Raw genomic sequence first — 22,287 nt, 5'->3', positions numbered from 1 at the left:
ATAATAATAACCACAGCAGCCTGACGAGCCCAGTTGTAAGTAAGCTATTAAGACTCGACTGTACACTGTGTTCGTGTTTTCCTCTGAAACAATAAGCTTCGTTGGAGCAGCCTTTCAACGCCTCTCTCTCTCTCTCGCTAGCAAAGTTGACCCAGACAACAAAGTAAAGCTAGTTTTCGGCTACGAGCCCGACATGAACCCGACGTATTAGCCAGAGGTCCCTTTACTACGGTTCGGAGCCGCGGACCTGTTTTATATACGTGTGGAAAAGTTTTCTGTACGAGATCGCTGCAAAAAGTGCAGCCTTACCTAATGTCCACCTACTGTTCCTCATTTATATTAAGATTTAAACATCTAGTTGGTATTGGTATGGCGAGTAGCCTTCAGTAACAGTAATAAATCACACAGCAATAGTTCATTCATGTAGTTGTGATACCATATTAACCCTCCTGTTATGTTGTGGGTCAAATTGACCCAGAACAGAAGAGATGTCACATGTCATCTGCATCACTACAGAAAACGAAAAAAATCTAAATTATAAAAGAAAATTGTAAAATAACCAATGCCAGTGTGTCTGACACTTTTGGATGAGGAAACATGCCCCGGGTCAAATTAACCCAGGAGCATAACTGGTGTTCCTGGAAACCAACATAACAGGGGGGTTAAGTAATCCAAGGTATTCAGAATATGTTACTGTCATTGAGTAACGTAACACAATACGTTACAAAATACATTGTTCGGCATGTATTCTGTAATCTGCAGTGGAATACATTTTAAAAGTAACCTTCCCAACACTGAGAGTACAGCACTTCAGAGTCACACTGCTGTAAATTTGACAAGCTGAACACATTCTGTACTGTACAGGAGACACTGCACGAGATTGATTGACAGCCGATGAGGATGCAGAACACAATGCGCTGTAAAAAAAAAAACAAACCCAAAAAACAGGAAACATGCAAAATTGCACACAAAAAAAATCCACGGGCGGCTTAAGGTGAAGCGCGTTATAGCAAAGGACCACTGTACTAACAGTGTGTATCACCACTCAGTGTGGTTTTTGTTACCTGTAACCACAAGCAGCTTCACTTGTTCCAGTTTGTGTGCTAAGCTAGGTGACAGTGTGACTGATCAGTGCCTGCCTGCACATTATGTGTCCATGTGTTTGTTGTGGGCTTGCTCGTCTGGAGTGCTCACTGTCAGAACATGATAAGCACTTAAACAGCTCCTATCAGAGAGTCACAAACTCACATCCACAGTTTGGCTGTCACTGGGGTGAACGACGATGACCACCTCTCTCAGACAGCGAGGATTTCTGCTGCTGCTGAACGAGCGGATCTCCCTCAGCAGGAGTTTGGACACCAGGGCTCTGGGGAAGCTCAGGTTTCCTGTCCCGATGGCTGGGAAGGACAACGATGCCATCTGACGTTTCTCAGCCTCCACCAGACAGTATCTGATGATGGACGTTAACTCCTGACAGAGATAAGACATAAAGTGAAGCTGGACTTCAGTGACTGGGCAAGATACACAGTATGGTATGTGAACGACCAGGAACAAAAGTGGAGTTTTCAGTGGTGGTGAGGGGCGCAGAGTTTCTCCTGATGCATCCCTCAGTGGATGAGTGCATGAATGATGGTTAAAAAAGCGTTTGGGGATAGTGATCGGATGAATGTGTGAGGCTTGTAGTAGAAAGAATCTGGAGTTCTCAGTTAGAGTAGAGAAGTGCTATGTTAGTATCAGAAGTTGGTTAGCATCTCACACATGCTGGGGCTTATAAGCAATGTTCCCTCTAAGCTGCGCACGTGCGCAATTGCGCACTGCTGGCACGGTCACTGCGCAAAGAAAATCTGTGTTGCACACAAAAAAAATCTGACCTGAATTGAAATTAAAATTAAAACTTTAACAATTCTGTTTTGCAGTGTTAGTCAGTGAGTGACTGGCTGCTCCCGTATGGGATTAGAACGATGCCGCCTTATCCCATAGTCCAGCCAATGATGCGATTCACATTCGTATATGCGCAGCCAATCAACCTCGTTGACAGGCTATGACAGCGTCATAAACAAAACAAAACAAATTTCCCACGTGTGGGACTAATAAAGGTTATCTTATCTTGTCCTTATGTGCCGACACCGGTGTTTTAGCTAGCAAAGCGGCGTGGCTGATGTGGAGTGAAGCCACGTTAATGACAACGTGTACAACCATTGGAGATGTGAGCAGGACAGACGGAACAACTGACGGAAAAAGTGTGGACTTTATACCAGTTTTTAAATTGTGTTGATAGGCCACGTAAAACCAGAGTTATGATAAAAATATCTGCAATGAGCAAAAACAAAACCAAACCCCAGCCTTTCCTATTGGTCGAAAAAAGTACCATGTCGACCAATCAAAAAATGATATGGCAACGCGGCATCTAGTTGTTAAGAAACGGGGGGAAGTTTTAGGAGTGACGGCGGTGTTTTGAGATGTGAGAGATTTGAGACGTTTAGCACAAATCTTGTGTAGTTAGTGTGTAGTTAGTGTGTAGTTAGTGTGTAGTGTAGTCAATAGTTTTGTTGTGTGTGTCAGAACAATGAGGCGGCTGCTGAATCTTACAGGTGTTACAGCAGTGATACATCTCCTGTTGTCAGGCCTGCAGGTATCAGGCTGTTGTTCTCCTTTATCTCATAGTGGACAGAAATTATTTTTTGGAGTGGCACAAATAATTTGTGTGGCATCAGATTTGATGCAGAACAGCTGATTGTTCTGTAAATAGTTTGAAATGTTTATTTAAAAAACGCCTTGGCTGCATTAAAAAAACATAGCTGCAAAAAACTTTGTTGTTTGCCAAACTGAATTACTTTTTTGAAGAAGTAACTAAATAATTAATTGCCCAACATTGGTCATTATATACTGTATTTTGCAGACAGAGTTACAGGACTCTCTCCCAGACCACAGACTCATAATACAAGTCGAGTTTTATTTTTTTTAAAAAAGAAAGTTGTGTTTTCAAAATTGGAGTTCAAGTTATTTTTACTTCCAATAGTGTTAACATACTACACAGGTCATGAACAGGATTTTTTAAATTTTCATTGTAAGTGGGCTAAAGCAGTTAATTAAAAGTAGTCTAACATAAATGTAAATGCAGTAATTTGATTATTTTAATAAACCATGTAACTTGGATGGATTCGATGCTGGCGTGACCACAGTGCACACGTCTGATGTTGCTCACAGTGGTCCAAGGGACGCTCAGGGAGTCTGTGTGTTCGCTCAGACACATGAAAAATTAGAGGGAACATTGCTTATAAGAATAACAGAGTTTAAGAAAAGAAAAGAGAATAGAAACGGCTTTCTGTAGAAGAAATGCAGATGTCTGTGGGACACACTTTAAGTGTTTGTGCTGGGGTGTGGTCTGCAGTTCCTCTGCAGAGGTGGGGTGGTGCAGTGGGCTCAGGGGCAGTACTCGGTAGGCTGACGGGGCAGCTGAGCCTAAAAGACTAAACACGCTCCTTAGTTCAGTGAAAACAGCATCTAGAGCTTGTGTGTGTGTGTGACCAGCGGGAGAACCTGCAATGAGTCACAAATGAACACGTTTCACTGCCCAAAACTGCGTGTCCTGGTTCTTTCACGTTTGCACTGGTACAAAACCTAGTTGGGCATGTCGGACCTGCAACCCACACAACTGGCCAGATGATGGTTTAACTTGCTGTGATGCACAAGAAGCAGGTGGCGATGCATCACGTCCGGCTGGAGAAGCTGCAGGATAAAGCTGCACCGGATGGGGCCAGGCAATGACTCCCAGGCATTCCTGAAAATGTTCCAGGGGAAGCTCAGACGGCTGCCCTGAACCCCCCTCCTCTCGGAGGAGCAGCCGCTGTGTTAAGTAGCCAGCAATTCCAAAAGCACCTTTGCGCCCGAGACCATTAATGGAGGTCCTGTTTGAGCGCATTGGCATGGACCTCATCAGGCCATTTAATAATAATGGATTGCATTTAAATAGCGCTTTTCGGGACCCCTCAAAGCGCTTTACAATTCCACTATTCATTCACTCTCACATTCACACACTGGTGGAGGCAGCTACAGTTGTAGCCACAGCTGCCCTGGGGCAGATTGACAGAAGCGAGGCTGCCATATCGCGCCATCGGCCCCTCTGGCCAACACCAGTAGGCGGCAGGTGAAGTGTCTTGCCCAAGGACACAACGACTGAGACTGTCCGAGCCGGGGCTCAAACCGGCAACCTTCCGGTTACAAGACGAACACCCAACTCTTGAGCCACGATCGCCCCATTTCACTGGCATGCATGCGGATATTGCTTTGTAATAATTCTGGTAGATTATCCCAAAGCTGTGCCGCTGTGCACCAGTTCTGCACAGAACGTGGTGTTTCTGGTCATCTCAGAAGCATCTCAGACAAAATTCGAAAGAGATACTGACTGACCAGGACACGTCATTCATGTCTCACACACTCAAAGAGCTTTAGAAATTATTGGGCATTAAGTCTGTTTGGATGGCATCTGTCACCTTCAGACTGGTGGGCTGTTGCAGCTGAATAAGACTTAAAGTCCATGATTCATACGTTCATTCACGAGGATGAATGCAATTGGGATTGCTGGTTAGACCTTCTGTTGTTTGCAGGGTGTGAGATGCACTGCAAACAACAGACAATCCCGAGACCCCCACAGGATCGTCTCCCTTTGAGTTACTGTTTGGCATAAAGCCGCGGGGGTGTTGGACCTGATTAAAGGAAACTGGAAGGAAGTCGGAGCCCAGCTATAATTGAAATTCAATATATTCTGGACCTGAGAGCAAAAACTGCACACATTGGGAAGGTTATCACAGCAAAATTTGTCCCAGGCCCAGCAATGTCAACAGCACCTGCACAAATGAGGGGCTAGACTCAGTTTCCCTGGACATAAAGTGCTTGTATTACTCCCGTCTTCTAGCTCAAAATTACTTGCCAACTGGCAAGGACCCTTTGTGGTCACACGGTAGGTGGGGGACGTAGACTATGAGGTGGTATGGTCAGACAAGGGAGGAACCACACAGGTATATCACCTCAACCTCCTCAAAGCATGGAGAGAGGCTTCTCTGGTGAGCCTGTTGAAGAAGAGAGATGAGTTGGAGGTGCAAAATTCCATCATTCCCACCTCCTGGACTTGTTAGGCACTGCAAGTTTTAAAAAAAAACAACAAAACCCTGGATTTAACCAAGGGCTACTGGCAGATGCCCGTAGCCCACCACAGCATGGTGGAGAAAAAGTGTGTGGCAATCCAGTGGGCAGTCAGCTCTCTTTGTTATTGCATCCTGGGACACTTATTCACCCTCTGCTCAGACCAAGCCCAGCTGCCATGGCTCCACCGCATGAAAGATGCCAACGCCCAGATAACCCAGTGGTATTTGTCCACAGTCATTTAAGTTCATGGTGGTCCAAAGGGGTGATAGGCTGGGAGAGGGTAGGGTGGTGCAGTGGGCTCAGGGGGCAGTGCCCGGCAGGCTGACAGGGCAGCTGAGCCTAATAGACTATTCACGCTCTCCTTATTTCAGTGGCATCAGGACCCAGAGCTGGTGTGTGTGCGACCAGCAGCTGGAAAGCTAAACTGTGTATCCTGGGTCCTTCATGTTTACAGTGTCTAACCTTTATTAAGCCTCACCTCTTCTGCCTGGCCGCCTCCTTTGTCCCAGGAAGGACAAACAGCGTGAAAAACTTTCTGGCACGTGAGGTTGTAGCCGTCAGTGACAACAACATCACCGTATCGCAGTGTGGACCTTCTGGCTTCAGAGTAGATGGCGTCCTGCAGACGGCTTCCAGCTGCTGACAGGATGGCTTTGGACACAGCTCCCTGGTTCAGTTTCATGTCCTCTGAGATGATGTTGACGATGACGTCAGTCTGTGGAACAAGAGTAAAATCACAAAAAGCTTGGTAAATGAAAGTCAGTTTTAAGTAAAAAATCAAAAATATCTTATCATTTTAGCATTAAAAAGGCTGAGACACTAAATGTCTGCAAACTACAGTATATAAAATACACAAACTGTCTTCCATAAAAATATTGCAGTATAAATTCTTAATTATGTGATCAGATTTGTATGTGCCTTCGTTGTTCCTGCTGATAAAGGTGTGTAGCTTTGTTCTTAGTTATTATATTATTTCTGGCTGATCATTTTGCCCACCTGATATAGAAAGACCAGGAAATGCATCCAGGCATTTTGACATGTTAATCAAATTATAGTTAAATGAGCAAAGTTTGAGTCGTGTTTGAAACATGTGACACCTTCACACAATTAAAAACATGAAGCAGCTTTCAAATTGGAATCAGTGGAGGTTTGAATGTGCTGCATTTATCAATGCACTAATGTACAAAAGTCTTTGATGAGCATTCCTTTGTAAACTCAGCATTCAAATGTATTTATGTAGTAAGCTCATTTGGCCCTGTAGTGAACACTGTTGTGGTGTTCAGCAGAACGGAAACGTCACAAAAACATGAAAAGACAGCGACAGATTGAAAAAAATACTGCATAAACCAGAATTTACTTTTAATCCTGGTTTAAAGATGTATGTAAGCCAAATTCATCCCTTCATGTTGTAATTACATGACCATTTACAGAATCCTCTAAACTATGATCCAAATGACAGCACAGGTACTCACAGTCTGGTCCTGAATGTTTCCCTTACATAAAATGATCTTCAGCCCCTCAGCTTTGGTCTGCTCCAACCTGCATCCAATCAGATAACAGGACTGATGATATCAAAGAGGCCTCATGAACATGATGTCATCAAGAGTGTGATAAAACCAAAGAAATAGAAGGTGAACCACCTTACCCTCCATGCTCTCTGTGGCTGCTTTGTTGCTTGGGGCTCTGGCCTCCCCTGTTACCGTGATGATTGCCCCGGAATACACCTCCTCTTCCACCTCCTCTTCCTCTTCCACCTCCCCTTCCTTCTTCTTGTTTTTCATTACACCAGCTGGCACCATGTGATTGGTTCTGACCTCTGCCTCGACCCCGCTGATGTCCACTAGGAAGTAATGACAGTTTTAAATGCTTTCCAAATGACTCCAATTTGACTGAATACTTAAGCAGCCATTTAAGTTAAAATAGCTGCTCAGCCATCTTTGTGGCAACCATAAACAATAAATCTGACCAATAAATTGATATAGTTTTTCTCAACTAGCTCAGCATCAACAAGGTTTACTGAAAAGATTTAAAGAAATAGTTTTATTTTGGGGGATTGTGGATATAGATTAGCTCCATGCTGTCAGGTGTACAGAAGTACTTATACAGTTATAGAACAGACACAATCCAATTAAGGACGTTACATGGAGCTGGATGTTGTTACCTGTGATCATGAGCTTGATGAGTATCAATGTTAAGATGTTTACAGTAAAAGTTCATTATTAAAAAACTTCAACATTACCCTGAAGCCCCTGCTCGTTTCCCGGCTGCTTGCTGTGAGATGGTCATGGTCGGTCCGAGGTCAGAGAACTCCTTGCTCACAGCTGTAGCCATGACTCTGACGGTCCTATCATTGTTGTCCACCAGGTGAATCTCAGTTAATGATCTCAGACCTTGTGGGCTGTCACAGTACTCCCGAACTGCCTGAGCTATGGTCTCAGCACAGAGGTCAACAGGGAAACCGAAGATGCCCGAGCTGATCGCTGGCAGTGCAATGCTGGAGCAGTTGGCCATCTCTGCTTGTCTCAGACTTTCTCTAACTGCAGTCTTCAGGCGTGACACTGCTGTCTTCCTGTCAAAGTCAGAGAATCGTGGACCAACTGCATGGACAACATGTTTGCAAGGCAGGTTATGTGCATCTGTTATGATGGCGTCACCTGGACGTAGACGTCCATTTTTAGCGACATAGTCGCTGCTTTCTCTCTGCAGCTGTGGTCCTGCAGCCTTTAGCAGGGCCAAAGCCAGGCCACCAATGTGGTCTAAGTCCTCATTAGCTGCATTGACCACAGCGTCCACACCAAAGCTGCAGATGTCCACCTTACTGACAGAAATCTGAACTCCACTGATGGTCTGCACTTTACAATAACAAAGGGTAGTTTCTTCTCCATAATTCTCTACTTCCTCTTCTTCTTCTTCTTCAATCTCTGGACGAAGGAGAATCACACATCTTAACTCATTCATTATTGTAGACAGGAAAATGCTTCCTTGGGTTTGGAAATATTTCTTTGCTCCTGGCTTGTCCACAGTTAAGATGTCAGTAAAGAGAGAACTGGTCAGTTCCATAAAGGAAGATTTGGCTTTCTGGACATGAAGACGAGCACCAAGGATGCTGATGCTCTGCTTCTGTACATAAAACCTTACTGATACATGATTATCTTTAGCAATACTTAACCATTCTTTTGATTTTTTCTTTTTAATAAATGAAACAACAGCACAGGATTGGACACGAAGTGTTTCTTGGATTTGTGAATTGCTTGCAATGAACTCCCTCAGACTGTGGCTGACCTCTTTCACTGGATTCACAAAACCAGCCACTGTTATTTTGTTTCTTCTTTCTGGATGCATCTGAATGGCCACAGTTTTTTTCTTGGATAGGTTGTATGTATCCAGCAGCTTTTGCTTCAGGTGGCCCCAGGTGGGAAGTTTTAGAACCTTCTGGTCTTCCACATCAACAATCTGATGAGCCAAAGCAGCCTTCATCTTACTTTCTGCATCAGCAAGGATTCTGTCAGAACTCCCCAACAGGAGAAGCCCTTTGCTTTCGATGGTGTAGATTGCACTGATGCCTTGAGATGTGAACAGATCCTGGGACATGTCCATTGGATCCAATTTTCTGAGAAAGTCTAGAAGACATGGGGGGACATTCTGATGTTTCTTACTCATATTCATTCTCTTCTCAGAGATCCATGACTTAGTCTTGAAGACCTCTGCAGGAAGTCCTGTAATGGTTAACTTCTGGGTGCCTTCATCATAAGAGAGTTTCATCTCAGGAGAAATATCCAGAGCAGCTTTCTGGAGCCCTTCCTGCTTCAGGATGTAGAACCATGCAGGGGACAAAATCATTTCCTCAGAGATGCTGTTTGTCTGCCGTTCAATGTGACTCATGGCTTTAAGAAGAATGTTCTCCACAGGAGCCCTGATTCGTTTTATATCATCAGCTCGGCCAGCAACAGTCAGAACCCCTTTGGATGCATCCAGCACCAGGATGGCATCTTCCTTCACAACTGAACGGACATCTTTCTCTGCAGCTGTCCATCCCGGTGCATTTACGTGACATATGAATGCTGTGTACTGAGACATCAGGCGACAGAAGGCCTCTCGGGCCTTATTCATCCAGTTATCTACATGTTCTGCAGTCAGATCTTGCTGCCTCAAAAACTCCGGCACAGGGCTGAGTTTCACTTCAGGGTCATTCAAATCCACTCTGCAGAAGTGTGGACGCATCTGATCATTGATGTGTTCTGATAGTTTCTTCTCCACAAGGAATTTCCAGATAATGTGGTGAACACGCTCTGTGAAGGGCTCGGGCATCTTCCATGTTGGGCGTTCTTTGCTGTACAAGGCGGTTCCCAGTGACTCATAGTATGGATACACTTTCACTGTGATAGATTTCATCTCGAGGTCTTTCTTTACACAAATCTTTTCCACAACTGCAGCAAACAAGGAGCAGAGAAGCAAAGGTTAGGTAAGTTGTTACTCTGCGGTTCTGAACCTTCTTGATCTGACAAATATCATTTTTCTACAACACTTTTCATCTTCAAATTACTTCAGTTAAACACATTTCAGATTGGATCTAGACTTTTTACAGTTTCTCAGTCACTGTTAGCTAACTGCTTCAGTCATGTGAACACTACTTCTAAGTACAACAGGTATTAATCTAAAGCATTTTTTATTTTATTTTATTAACTTTAGTAATAACTGATTTCTTTGCCTCTAAGTTCAGGTTCACTTTAAAAAACTGGAAAAGCTGACCTAATGTTTCCTATGTGAAGCCAGCTGCCTCAGACCAACCTCGTCCTTGGGAATAAAAGCACTTTATAACCAAAGTACAGGAGTGATGCGTTCTAACGTTTGGGTTTGTTTTTGTTGTTTTCATCTCAGCTGCTTCGCTCCAGTAAGGACAACTATACACAGTCCATTCTGAAAGCTTAAACACTAACATGTATCCAAAGTTTGCTGAACCAGTTTCTGTTTAAAGACATGAAAGAACTTGGTGGCAAAGCCCTCACGTTAATCACCACTATTACAACAAGCTGGTGTCTGCATACGTTCAGCATAGGTTTACATCAACAAAAAAAGACCTTTAGGATCACTGAAAGTGATGATGGCAGCCTTTTCTTTTGGGATCATGATGATGTTTTTGGGATGAGTCCAAGTCTTCTCAAAATACAACTCCAGTATGTCTAGAAAAAGGTCAGAAATGCCGTTTTACAGATGCATGAAGGATAAATTACTTTCAAAGTTGGTTATTTTAGCAGAAATGTTTTTGGCATTTAAAATCTGAGTACTTCTATTTTTCATTGTCAGTATAATGAAAAATGTCAGGGAAAAAGTACTAAACACGCAAAGAAAGGGACGCTGAAGAATAGGCTGAAGTGTGTTTAAGTTTGCTGCACGATATTTAGATAAGCCTGTGAAACACAGTGAACACAGTCTGATCAGGTGACACCACAGTGGATTTTAAATGTGGCAGAAGTGCAGATTTTACTTTAATTCAGCAGATTTAACAAAAGTATTACATAAACTGTTTAGGAATTCAACTAATTTGTATGCGTTGTCCTTATTGTTCAGAAGGTTAGAAAGAAATTTAGGGCTGAATCGATTGTGTCTGTGAATCGACACAGAGAATGTGGAAGCTACACTGTACACAGCTATAATCATGAATGAGTTCAATCATGGCCTGAGTTCATTTCCTGTATTGAGGAGAAGATAATTATTTTTATATTTAGCTTGTTTATGTAGTTTTTTTTTTAATTACCTGTATAAGTAACTATGCCTCTTGTTGTATTGATTAGCTCCTTTCTAGATTTCATGTGTTAATTTCAGGTGAAAATGGAAGCAACAAAGCTCAAACTGACTCTTTTGTCCCAACAAATACAGCCACTGTAAAATGCTAACCTAAAATCAAATATAACATAACAGCTATACTGAGCAGTAGACTCATGTTCTGGTAAACTTTTTTCAACCAGAGGAGTCGACCCCTGCTGTTTGTTAAAATAATGTATTAATTATCCAGAGGCTTTTACATACAGTCTGTGGTTTTTAGGAGCACATGTACCTTTCACAACAGTCGGAGGAAGACTCTCCACTCGGATGTTCGTTGCTGCCTCCAGAGGCCGAGCGGTCAGTCCATGCTTCTTCATCTTTGTGCTGGTCTGACTTACAGAGAGGAATCTCTCCACATCTGCAAAATAATCCAGATGAATCCTTTCAGACTGAAACAGGATGAGAGAGAAATGCTGGGCTACAGCGTATCATTTAGAAATCTTCTTATGAATGAATGAAGCTCCCCAATTCTAGATCAGGCTTCCTCTTTTTTTTTTAATGTAGCGTCAATATAGATTTATTTTCTATATTTAATAATCCTGCTGTATTGGAGACAGATCTGCTGTCATTTTATGCTGTTTGTATTCTTTCAAATTTGAATCAAGGATTAAGAGAGTTAATATTTTCACTAGTTAGAAACAATAACAATACTCATTCAGGTTCTTGATTATCCTCAATGCTGTGATCTTAATTTGTATGTAGACGACATTATGTTGTATGTAAAGCAACAAAGATGTTGGGATCAGTGGCAGCAAACAGAATAGTGATAAAGGAGAGCAGTGATAAAGAGTCTGTAGAGGTATTTGTATCTGTTCATTCATTTACTTTACTGATACCAATTTATTTATGATTTCTGATATCAAAGTAAAAATTGTTTAACATGTGCTTCACTTGTTTGTGTATGAGGTAAAGTCAAGCAGGTTGTCCTCACTGCAGGGCCGCTGAGCGTGACCAAGATCAGACCTCATAGTACCATATGACCCCAACAGAGCACCAGTTATCTACATTCTTGTTTCTATCACAAATGTTCTTAAAATAGCACGATTTAAAACCAGCATCAAGCTTTATCTTTCTGAATCCTGAGACAGACACTTTAAGATTAGGCTTCAAACTTTCCTTTTTGCTAAAGCATATAGTTAGGGCTGGACCAGGTGACCCTGAATCCTCCCTTAGTTATGCTGCAATAGACGTAGGCTGCTGGGGATTCCCATGATGCATTGAGTTTTTCCTTTCCAGTCACCTTTCTCACTCACTATGTGTTAATAGACCTCTCTGCATCGAATCATATCTGTTATTAATCTCTGTCTCTCTTCCACAGCATGTCTTTATCCTGTTTTCCTTCTTTTAACCAATCACAGCAGATGGCCCCGCCCCTCCCTGAGCCTGGTTCTGCTGCAGGTTTCTTCCTGTTAAAAGGGAGTTTTTCCTTCCTGCTGTCACCAAAGTGCTTGCTGATAGGGGGCTATCTGATACTTTAGTTTCCTCTGCATTATTATTTTACAGTCTTAATGGTATATACAGTAAATGGAATACAATGTTTGTGTAGTTTAAAGTAAAGTTTATATGTCTGTGAAGGTTCTCAGTCATCCAGGTCATCATAGTCTAAGGAGCCTTAACACCCACTCACACCCTGGGCCATCTGACCTCAGGAAATCACATGATAGGGTGGGGCCAGGTTTCACAATGAGCTCACCCGAAACCCTGGCTGATTGTGACCTACACCCTTTTTCACACGTTGGCTCATGTGATTAGGTAGAGGATCATCAGGGGGTCCATTGTCCCTCTCGGTGGGTTACGCCCACAGGGCTTAAATCTGGGACTCACTGTCACGGCCTGGAGGTTCTGCTGGTCGCTGATCAGCTGTCTCTGCCTCTTTTCTCTCTCTCTCTCTCTCTCTCTCTCTCTCTCTCGCCAGGGCTGAACTCATTATGGGTTCACGCCCTTGGAGGAAGAAACACCTGTGCCTCATCAGTGTGGAGGATATTTAAGCCAGGAAGCAACGGCTGTTCTTCGCTGGATCGTTGTGAGAATCGCGTCAGTGAAAGTCAAGCGTCTGAGCAAGTATCTTCCCCTACGTGTGTGTTTGGAATCTAACGAGTGTCTCTTTATGTACAGACTCCCTGGACTGTTTCCCTGGTGTTCGAGTGGATTTGTGTTTGGACTGTGTGGAGAGAGACGAGCGTGTTCCCCTGGATTTTCCCCCGGAGCCCTGCCCCCCTCACCTTTTGTATATAGCACTGCCCCGCATCTGTGTATATACACTCATTGGACTTTGTTCTTCAATAAATTCTCTTGTGTGCATCATCCCGGAGTCCTGCGCGTGAGTCCACCTTATACTCCGTGACACTCTCCACCATTTGACCCTAGAACTGAAGAAGCTTCTCGGATGAAGGTGAAACGTCTTCAAGCAACTTAAAGAAGTTCAGACACTTTTCTTTCCAAGCTCCTTAGACTAAAGTTATATGAAAATGATTCATTATTCAAATTTAATCACATGGTTTTGTAATTTGTGCTTCTCTACACTTTTCCAGATCAGATATGTGATTTTGTATAAATTCAGGTTTAAAATTAGACTCAAAGGTTACTCTAAAGGGGATTTTGGATGTTTGTCCCTTTACTGCTCGTTGTGTTTGTGTATGTGGAAACATCCAGCTGTTTGCTTCCTACCTGCAGGGCTGCTGAAGGTGACCACAGCTTTGTTGGATTCCAGGATCCTCTCCATGCTGTAGCCGTTCTCATCCAACCCGCAGATGTTCTCCACCAGCATGGAGAGCAGATCTGTGGACATGTCGTCTGTGACGTTTTCCAAAACCACTGCACAGCTCTGAGACGACTCTGAGTCTGAGAGAAACACACAAACCTGATCAGAGAAAGTGTCTGTGAGCAGTGAGGGAAGGAGTCTTTTGTCCGGCCTGCTATTCCTAAAACTTTACTTTCAGCAGCATTTCTTTTCTGTAAATTGGAGGGCCCCCTCCAGGGCTGAGGGGGGCAAATTCTGGGCTGTTTGCTTGAACTAGCGTTTGAGTTGTTATTTGTTTCTCAACACAGTGGGAAGTTTATTCAGCTATAACTGAGAAAAAGTGATCAAATGACAGAATTATGACACTTATTGTTTTGTTTTTGCAGCTGCTTTTATAGGTGTTATAATTCTGGAAGTAAGTGAAAATTCTACCTTTGTCTTCTGTTTCAAAAACTGACTAAAAAACAGTAGTGACTCACTGTGATACTGACACAAGTATCTGTCTGAATAATCACTATGCACTGAAGGCATCAAACGATGAATGAACACTATGAATAACTCAAAAGATTTTATATATTAGATTTCAGCCGGCCTTTGCTTTGATTACTGCTTTGCTCACTCTCGGGTCTCTTTCGTTGAGCTTCATGAGGTCTTGAAAGAGTTCCCAGAGATGCTGAGCACTTGTTGGCCTTTTGCCTTCAATCTGCGCTCCATCTCATCCTCACACAGCCTGGAGGTGTGTTTGGGGTCATCGTCCTGTTGAAAAATAAATGATGGGATGGCATGTTGATGCAGGATGCTGTGGTAGCCATGCTGGTTCAGTGTGCATTCAATTTTGAATGAATCTCCATCAGTGTCACCAGCAAAGCCCCCCCACACCATCACATCACCTCCTCCATCCTACACAGTGGGAACCATGCATGTAGAGACCATCGTTCACCTTTTCTGCACAAAGACACGGCAGCTGGAACCAAAGATCTCAAATCTGGACTCATCAGACCAAAGCACAGATGGTCTCCTTGTGTTTCTTGGTCCAAACAAATCTCTTCTTGTTGCTTTTCCTTAGTCATGTTTTCTTAGCAGCTATTTGACCATAAAGGCCTGATTCACACAGTCTGCTCTGAACATGCAGAGATGTGTCTGCTACTGGAGCTCTGTGTGGCATTTATCATGGCTCTGATCTGAGCTGCTGTGAACTTGTGATTTCTGAGGCTGGTGACTCAGATGAATGTATCCTCAGCAGCAGAGGGGACTCTTGGTCTTCCTTTCCTGGGGCGTCCTCGTGTGAGACAGTTTCCTCGTAGAGCTTGATGGTTTTTGCGACTGCACTTGGAGACATATTCAGAGTTTTAGCAGTTTTCTGGACTGACAGACCTTCAGTTCTTAAAGTAATGATGTGCTGTTGTTTCTCTTTACGTAGCTGATTGGTTGTTGCCATAATATGGATTCTAACAGTTGTCAAACACGGCTGTCAGCTGTGCACCAACCTGACCTCTGCACTACACACATGATGGTCCCATTAAGAAAATAAGAAATCCCACCAATAAACCCTGACAGACACACCTGTGAGGTGAAACCATTTCAGGTGACGACATCATGAAGCTCACTGAGAGAAGGCCGAGGGTTTGCAGAGCTATCAACAAAGCAAAGAGCGGCTACTTTGAGGAATCTAAAATATAAAACATTTAGAGTTATTTATCAATTTTATCTTTGCTGCATAATTCCATGTATCTTGCCTCATATATTTGATGTCTTCAGTTGGTATCTACTATGTAGAAAGAAGAAAAATAGAAATAGAAAAAACATTAAATGAGAAGGTGTGTCCAAACTTTTGACTGTTAGTGTATATCTGGCTGCTTCAGATAATGTTGTCAGGACTACGTTTCTGCCCAGCAGTAAGTCAAGAAGAGTCAAGAAAGCCTCTATTTGTCACATGCAGATGGGACCCCCGACCTTACATACACAACACAGACATGACATGGGGAGACAGGTCGGGACCGGTAGTATTTTTGGAAGAACACAGAAATGTACAAATCAATCGGCAAGTCGAGAAAGCGAAAAAAAGAGACCTCTACTCATGCTGGGCTCCTCTGCACAAAGAGCTCATAAATGTCCACATCACAACATCATGAAGCACGTGACCAGCAACAGGGGTGGGTAGGGGGTGAGAAGTAAGCTGATGCAGACGCAGCCATCCTGCCCTGCAGCTATCATCCAGCGCTGGGCCCAGACCCGCCGTCCGACTCGGCCTGAGATAAACGTACGAGGGCGTTTGGAACGAAGAGTCTAAACACAGTTTGTTATCAGGCGAGAAATTGTTTGTTATGTTCAGCTCCAGCCTTGAGACCGCAGCTGGCACCGAAATGGTAGCCGCATGAAATAATGGTGGTGTTCTTGCTTTAGTGCGAACCACTGCATGTCAATTTTACAGTCGTCTGATGTCCATCACTGGTCTCTCACCATTCCTGTTGGAGAGCTGTGAGCCTCTCCACCATGTTATCCAGCTACACCGAGATGTTATCCAGTTTGCTCACAGAGCACGAGTGTTCACGACAGCCGTGAGCCTCTCCGAGATGTTGTCAGATGTTGTCAGAGTCTCAGCACTCACAGCAGCCGCAAGCTTCTCCAAGATGTCATCCGTGCTGCGTCTAATGAGCCCATTCTGAGAAGCCACGGCTCGCTCCATCGTTCCAATCAACACAGCGGGCAGCCTTGTGGGGATTTGAACAGCTGTTTCTGCTTTCTTTATTCTTCGATAAGCCAGGGCCAAGCCAGTGCTGATCAGTTATCATGGTTCTGAAAAGGTAGATATCTTCAATGGGCTCTCCCGAACCCAGGCTTCTCGTCGAGAAGAGGGTCTCAATTGCATTCAGGCACCAGTTGATCAAATCCATAGTTCCTCTTTTAGGTTTTAGAGAACAGACTGTGAGACTCTTCCAGGGTAGAGGGAAAGAAGCAGACAAGACTAGACAGAAACATGAGAAAGCCAAGCAGGAAAGATAACGGAAGGGGGAGGGAGAAAGTGTGACCGCCTTCGTCAAGAGCCAAAAGAGAATAAGTGCAGCATATACTGCTTTCTGTCTGTACCTTCAACCACAGTCGGAGGAAGACTCTCCACTCGGATGTTCGTTGCTACCTTTAGGGGCCGAGCGGTCAGTCCATGCTTCTTCATCTTTGTGCTGGTCTGACTTACAGACAGGAATCTCTCCAAATCTGCAAAATAATCCAGATTAATCCTTTCAGACTGAAACAGGTCAGAGGACGAGAGAGAAGAGCTGGATTACACAGTGTTATCTATATAATGATGTCAGGCTTTGTCCTTGTTTAAAATATAAAGGCAATCTTTGTTGGATCTACTTTATATATTTAATAATCCTCCTTTATTGCAGACAGATGTGGTAATATTTTGTGCTGTTAGTGTGTTGACTGTTGCAGGAGCCAAATGTAGACTCAGGCTGTCAGAGGTGATCTTTATGTGAGTTATTTATTGAAGGTTAACATTCCAAAAGCTGTGGATGAACCAAACGAGGCTTTATCCTGGTTTCAACAGCTATGCTAACCTAAGCTCGTGGCTGCACTTTAAAATATCTTTGGATCAATTTATCTCAATGAATGGCCCACGGGCCTTTAAAGTGGCAAGTGACCCAGCTGTCCTAGCTAATTACAGGCCAATCTCCAACTTCCTTTTATCAAAAAAGTTCTTGAACCAGTGGGGTTTAAATCCAGAGCCAAATTTAAAATCCTTCATTATTTTAAATAAATAATAATTATTTTAATTATTATTTTATTTTGAATGTAAATTCTTCCTGTTAAAAGGGAGTTGTTCCTTCCCGCTGTCACCAAATCAGCTGGTAGGTGTTTGCTTCCTACCTGCAGGGCTGCTGAAGGTGACCACAGCTTTGTTGGATTCCAGGATCCTCTCCATGCTGTAGCCGTTCTCATCCAACCCAGAGATGTTCTCCACCAGCATGGAGAGCAGATCTGTGGACATGTTGTCTGTGACGTTTTCCAAAACCACTGCACAGCTCTGAGACGACTCTGAGTCTGAGAGAAACACACAAACCTGATCAAAGAAAGTGTCTGTGAGCAGTGGGGAAGGAGTCTTTTGTTTGGTCTGTTATTCCTAAAACTTTACTGACATTTCTCTTTCGTGAAATGAAGCACTGTTAAGGGGCAAAATCAATACACTTTATCCAAAATAAAATCAGTGAAGAAAATTGGCTCCAAAAACACTGGATGAAGAAGAAGAACCACATATGTTTTTGATTTATTTGTTTAGTTGAGACGAAAGCTGGTGACTGTGCCCTTAATACTGGTAAGTATTTATTTATAATCATTTATGAAGGAAAACTCTTGTTCTTGAATTTCGACTCATTCACCTCACAGAATGAAGCTCTTTTCACACATGCACTGCAGGCGTGAACTTTCATGATTGATGTGAATATATGATCAAATAAATCTGAAAGCTTTTAAACTGCAGCTTCCCGTGTGTGATGACTCTGTGTGATGACGAGCTGAGCCCATCAGAGAAGCGTGCAGGTCACAGTCCAGTGTGGATCAGGGTGGACGTTGTGGATGCAGAAAACACACAGCATCATTATTTAAGTAAAGCTTCTCCCATTGTGTCGAATGAACTCAGTTTTCCCCTCTGACAGGAGGATGGAGGTCCCCTTCATCTGCAGCTCGTCTCATCACTGAGGTCTAAGACCTGACGGACAGCAGTGTTACCCGCCTCTCTGTCTCTGTGCGTTACATTAACAGATGTTTTCCTCTGGCTGTTTCATCCACACAAAACCCCTTTAATTAATACTGTGAACACTGAAACACTCCACAGTTATATTTTGCCCGTCCACTCACAGCAGTCCACTCTGTCTTTGTATAGAAAGAAAATCAATGATGAGACCATTTAATGTCAGACACTGTGTGACTCTGTAAGTTCATGTCAAAGTTCACTGCTGTGGAAATGTGAAAGAAGCATGACTGCAGAGTAACTCAGTGGAATTCATTTTAACAAGTTTCTCATTTTTCTCAGTAACAAAAACAGCTAGACTATAATAAATATATAGGTGTCAATTTTCATAAAAAACAAAACAGCGTCATTTTAAACTGGTTACATTTTCCCACAAATTCTTTTGAAATTGTTTGTGACACACAATTCAATGTCAGTGTGTCAAATGCCAAGTTAATGAAACTTTGTATAAAGTATAAATCTAAACTTCCTGTAGTTTTGTTCTCTGTTCTCTTTATTCTTCATCACTTTGTTTTTACCCTCTTTGCTGGCAGCAGCTCCACTTCCAGGTTCAGCCTGAGGCGTCTTTGAGTCTGACATGAACACAGCGAATCACAGAGAGGTCAGAGCACTGAGATCTGAAATATGATTATTAAAAGTAAAGACACATGGAACTTCTTATATTTTACTGGTTTAAATTTGATTTGAGTCTTTTACTCCAGACGAGCAGGAATCATCATTGAAGCAGGAACATATTTGGATTCATCTGAGATTAAAATCACGAGAGAGCAATCTGACGTGAATCTGCTTCAGCTTGAATAAAGTCTGGTAAAATATTCCTTCATTGCCACAAACACACACTTATTTCACATGAAGAAGATGCTGAAACAAATGAACAAAATTCAGTGATGATAAAAACTGAGGAGGAGGATTTACCTGAGACACGGTCGCTGCTCGTTGGGCTCTGAGAACAAAAAGAAAAAAGGTTTAAACCAACAGAAGAAAAAAAGAAGAAAATATGTCTACAGCTACGTTTAAAAGAACATTCAAACTGATTGTTTGTTTTTTCAGTTTTGCACTTTGGAAAAATATTTATGGCAAAAGCAACTTCATTATGACGTTAATATGTATAAATACATAAATACGATACAAATATGTAATATTATATATCTGCAAATATTACAAAAATATCTTTCTCATACTTAAACTTTAAAATAAATGTTAGTTTTATACTAATGTTATTTCATGTTTTCTGTTGCTGCAAACAAACTGAACTTCGGTTCAGTTCAGTGTTATAACATTAATATGGCATCAAATCGCAGCAACAGTCGCCTCAGAGTGCTTTTTATAGTAAGGCAAAGACCTACAGACAAAACAGAAACAATCATATGAGCTCCTGTGAGCAAGCCTGATTATTAAAGAGCTTGTATGTGAGGAGCAGGTGTTTCAATTCTGAATTCAACAGGGAGCCAATATTCATGAACGGCCAGCAGAGTTCAGCCTCACTGAACTGAAGCACTTTTCTTTCTGTGTTTGCAGAACAAAAGACAAGTAAAGGAAACAGATTAAATTCACTTTTTGTCCAAGTGTGCAACACACAGATGGTCCTTACCTGACACAGAACAGACTATCTGACAAATATGAGTGAATTGTTTAGGGCTGTACCTTTGATGCCCACACAGTTCAAGAAGTGACAGAAAATCTTATCTATAAGAAATCTGTGTTAAATGGGAGATCAGAGCACACAGTACAGGAGTGTCAAAGTTTATGAAAAATGTCTGCAAATTTGGATAAGGGGTACGACTTTTGACACTGGAAACTGGATTTGAACACAGGCACTGGTGTCTTCGCTCTGCCAGCAGGGTGAGGAGAGCTGAAAACTAACAGTCAGGAAGAAGTTCTAAGAACGGGACGGACTCAGCAGCACGAAGCCACGTCTGTGTCAGGAACATAAAATCCAGTTCATTGAAAGCAAAGAGTTCCTTCAGCAGAAAAGTCTTGTTTGTTAGTGATGCAGCATTACTGAGAGCCAAACAATCACCGTCCTTGTCCTTTGTCAGAGCATCTGTCTTCCCCAGTACGTCTCCCAGTTTAGGTCTTCTGGAACTTGATACTTCCCTGTTATCATTCTGGGCTCCTTGTTTAGCCTTTTGGAGTATCAGCGATCAGCCTAAATGATCACTTCCTTTTTCTCAATTCATTCCTACCTGCCTGTGTCATCCTGTATTTGGGTCCTCATCTCCACTACTCTAAACAGCACTGACGAGTTCGGTAGGCCCGGACGAACAGAAAGATAGTCTGCTTCCACGCAAGCTCCAGCAATCGCACCGTCATAAAAATACACCCAAATAATCAGGAAGGTAGAAGGGTTGAGCTTATCTAGATCATGCTCTATGCAAGTTTTGTGGGTGATCAGATATCAAAGAGAGCATAGATATCATACACCAGAAGAGCAGAAACACCGTGGCAACAAACACCGAATAAACATTGATCCAAGCAGGCCTGGCAGACGGCGAGCTGCACTCACTGCTGCCATCACGACCAGCAACAACCTGTTCTTTCAATTCCAGCCTCAGTGGTTTTCACCTCCTTCGTTTAGAAACTGCATGTTGTGTTTACTTGTGTCATCTTTGTTACATTTGTTTGGTGATCTGAAACATTTAAGTGTGACAAAAGTGTGAAATCAGGAAGAGGGTGAACACTTTCTGTCCACATGGGTTTCACTGCCTTATAAACCTGAAGACCATGTGACATCATCATGTCAGTCAGGTTGGTTATTGTTGGCATGATTACAGTGCACGGGCAAACATATGAAAATATCAGCTGACACTCAAAGTCCAACCTGCTTCTGCTGCTGCACACATGCAGGGACTGATTTATATCCATGAGGAAAACGCCTGTAAAACCTGCCACGCAGGCTGGAGTCACCCTGGTCATAACAGCATGCTTATGAATATGATTCAAATACTGAGGAGACGCGTTTCTATTTGGACTGTTGGTTCATACGTCACAGTTATTCAGAGTTTTCTGTTTTTAAAGAACTAATTGTGATATTTGTATAAAGGGAGGAGCTCAGTGAGAGTTTATGGAGTCATAAAAACCTAAAGGTGCTTAGTCCAAAGAGCTGAACCCAGAGCAGTGATAGTGAGCAGCAAACATGAAACTCTGAGTGAGGAAAAAAATCCACATGAAACATCTAAAACTGGACTTACTGCTTCTGAGCTCAGCCGCAACTGGATGGTTTTACTGTCCAGGATGATCACATGATTCTTCCTCGCGAGGACTCGCTCTCTCACTGAAATCACAGCACACACACACACACACACACACACACACACACACACACACACACACACACGTTTTATGATCAGCTGTTTGAAGCTGTAAGAATCAAACCTGCTTCCTGTCATGTTTTCACTCAACAGACAGATGTGAAGAATTCTGTGTTTCATTCTGTGTCACAGTGAAACTCTCAGACCTGTTTGTTCCATCATTACACTCACAGGTCTCTGAGCTCTCCGTTTTTCATTATTAAATGATTTGTTTTACTATCTGAACCATCATGAAGCAGACTCTCACCCTCCGGTGAGCGGAAGTAAACGGCCGCCCTCGGGGCTCCTTCCTCCGCCTCCACCCGGCAGTCTCCTCCGCTCGACTTCTTCTTGCTCTGGAAGTAAATGTGCAGTTTGTTCTTCAGGGCTTTGGTCTGAGCCGGAATCCAGTCCCCCTCCACGGTCACAGGCGGACACTCGGATCCCTCCATTTGCTTCACACACACACTGTTACACGCACACTGACACACACACGCACACACACACACTGACAGCCGAACGCAGAGTCCAGACTTCAG

At 42.9% G+C, this 22,287-nt stretch overlaps 1 protein-coding gene across 3 annotated transcripts in view; it reads right to left on the bottom strand.

Annotated features, from left to right (window-relative positions):
• Window positions 1-22,287, bottom strand: part of LOC116314359 (protein mono-ADP-ribosyltransferase PARP14-like) — a 32,637-nt gene extending 10,350 nt beyond the window's left edge. Inside the window, exons 1-14 of one of the 3 annotated variants that reach the window (XM_039620846.1) lie at window positions 22,017-22,287; window positions 21,650-21,732; window positions 19,374-19,401; window positions 18,977-19,030; window positions 17,579-17,752; window positions 16,796-16,921; window positions 13,636-13,809; window positions 11,201-11,326; window positions 10,224-10,325; window positions 7,385-9,572; window positions 6,791-6,985; window positions 6,618-6,684; window positions 5,624-5,860; window positions 1,249-1,470 (exon numbers count right to left, since the gene is read on the bottom strand). In XM_039620846.1, the coding sequence (XP_039476780.1) occupies window positions 1,249-1,470; window positions 5,624-5,860; window positions 6,618-6,684; window positions 6,791-6,985; window positions 7,385-9,572; window positions 10,224-10,325; window positions 11,201-11,326; window positions 13,636-13,809; window positions 16,796-16,921; window positions 17,579-17,752; window positions 18,977-19,030; window positions 19,374-19,401; window positions 21,650-21,732; window positions 22,017-22,200 (3,960 nt within the window). In that variant the 5' untranslated portion in view covers window positions 22,201-22,287. Of the gene's footprint in view, window positions 1-1,248; window positions 1,471-5,623; window positions 5,861-6,617; window positions 6,685-6,790; window positions 6,986-7,384; window positions 9,573-10,223; window positions 10,326-11,200; window positions 11,327-13,635; window positions 13,810-16,795; window positions 16,922-17,578; window positions 17,753-18,976; window positions 19,076-19,373; window positions 19,402-21,649; window positions 21,733-22,016 lie in introns of those variants that run through there. The other 2 variants (XM_039620847.1, XM_031732345.2) reach the window with 2 other exon arrangements.

This window comes from Oreochromis aureus, linkage group 12 (assembly GCF_013358895.1).
Source record: "Oreochromis aureus strain Israel breed Guangdong linkage group 12, ZZ_aureus, whole genome shotgun sequence".
Taxonomy (NCBI): Eukaryota; Metazoa; Chordata; class Actinopteri; order Cichliformes; family Cichlidae; genus Oreochromis; species Oreochromis aureus.
Note: the sequence above shows the minus strand (reverse complement) of the source record. Positions and strands in the feature narration are given on the sequence as shown.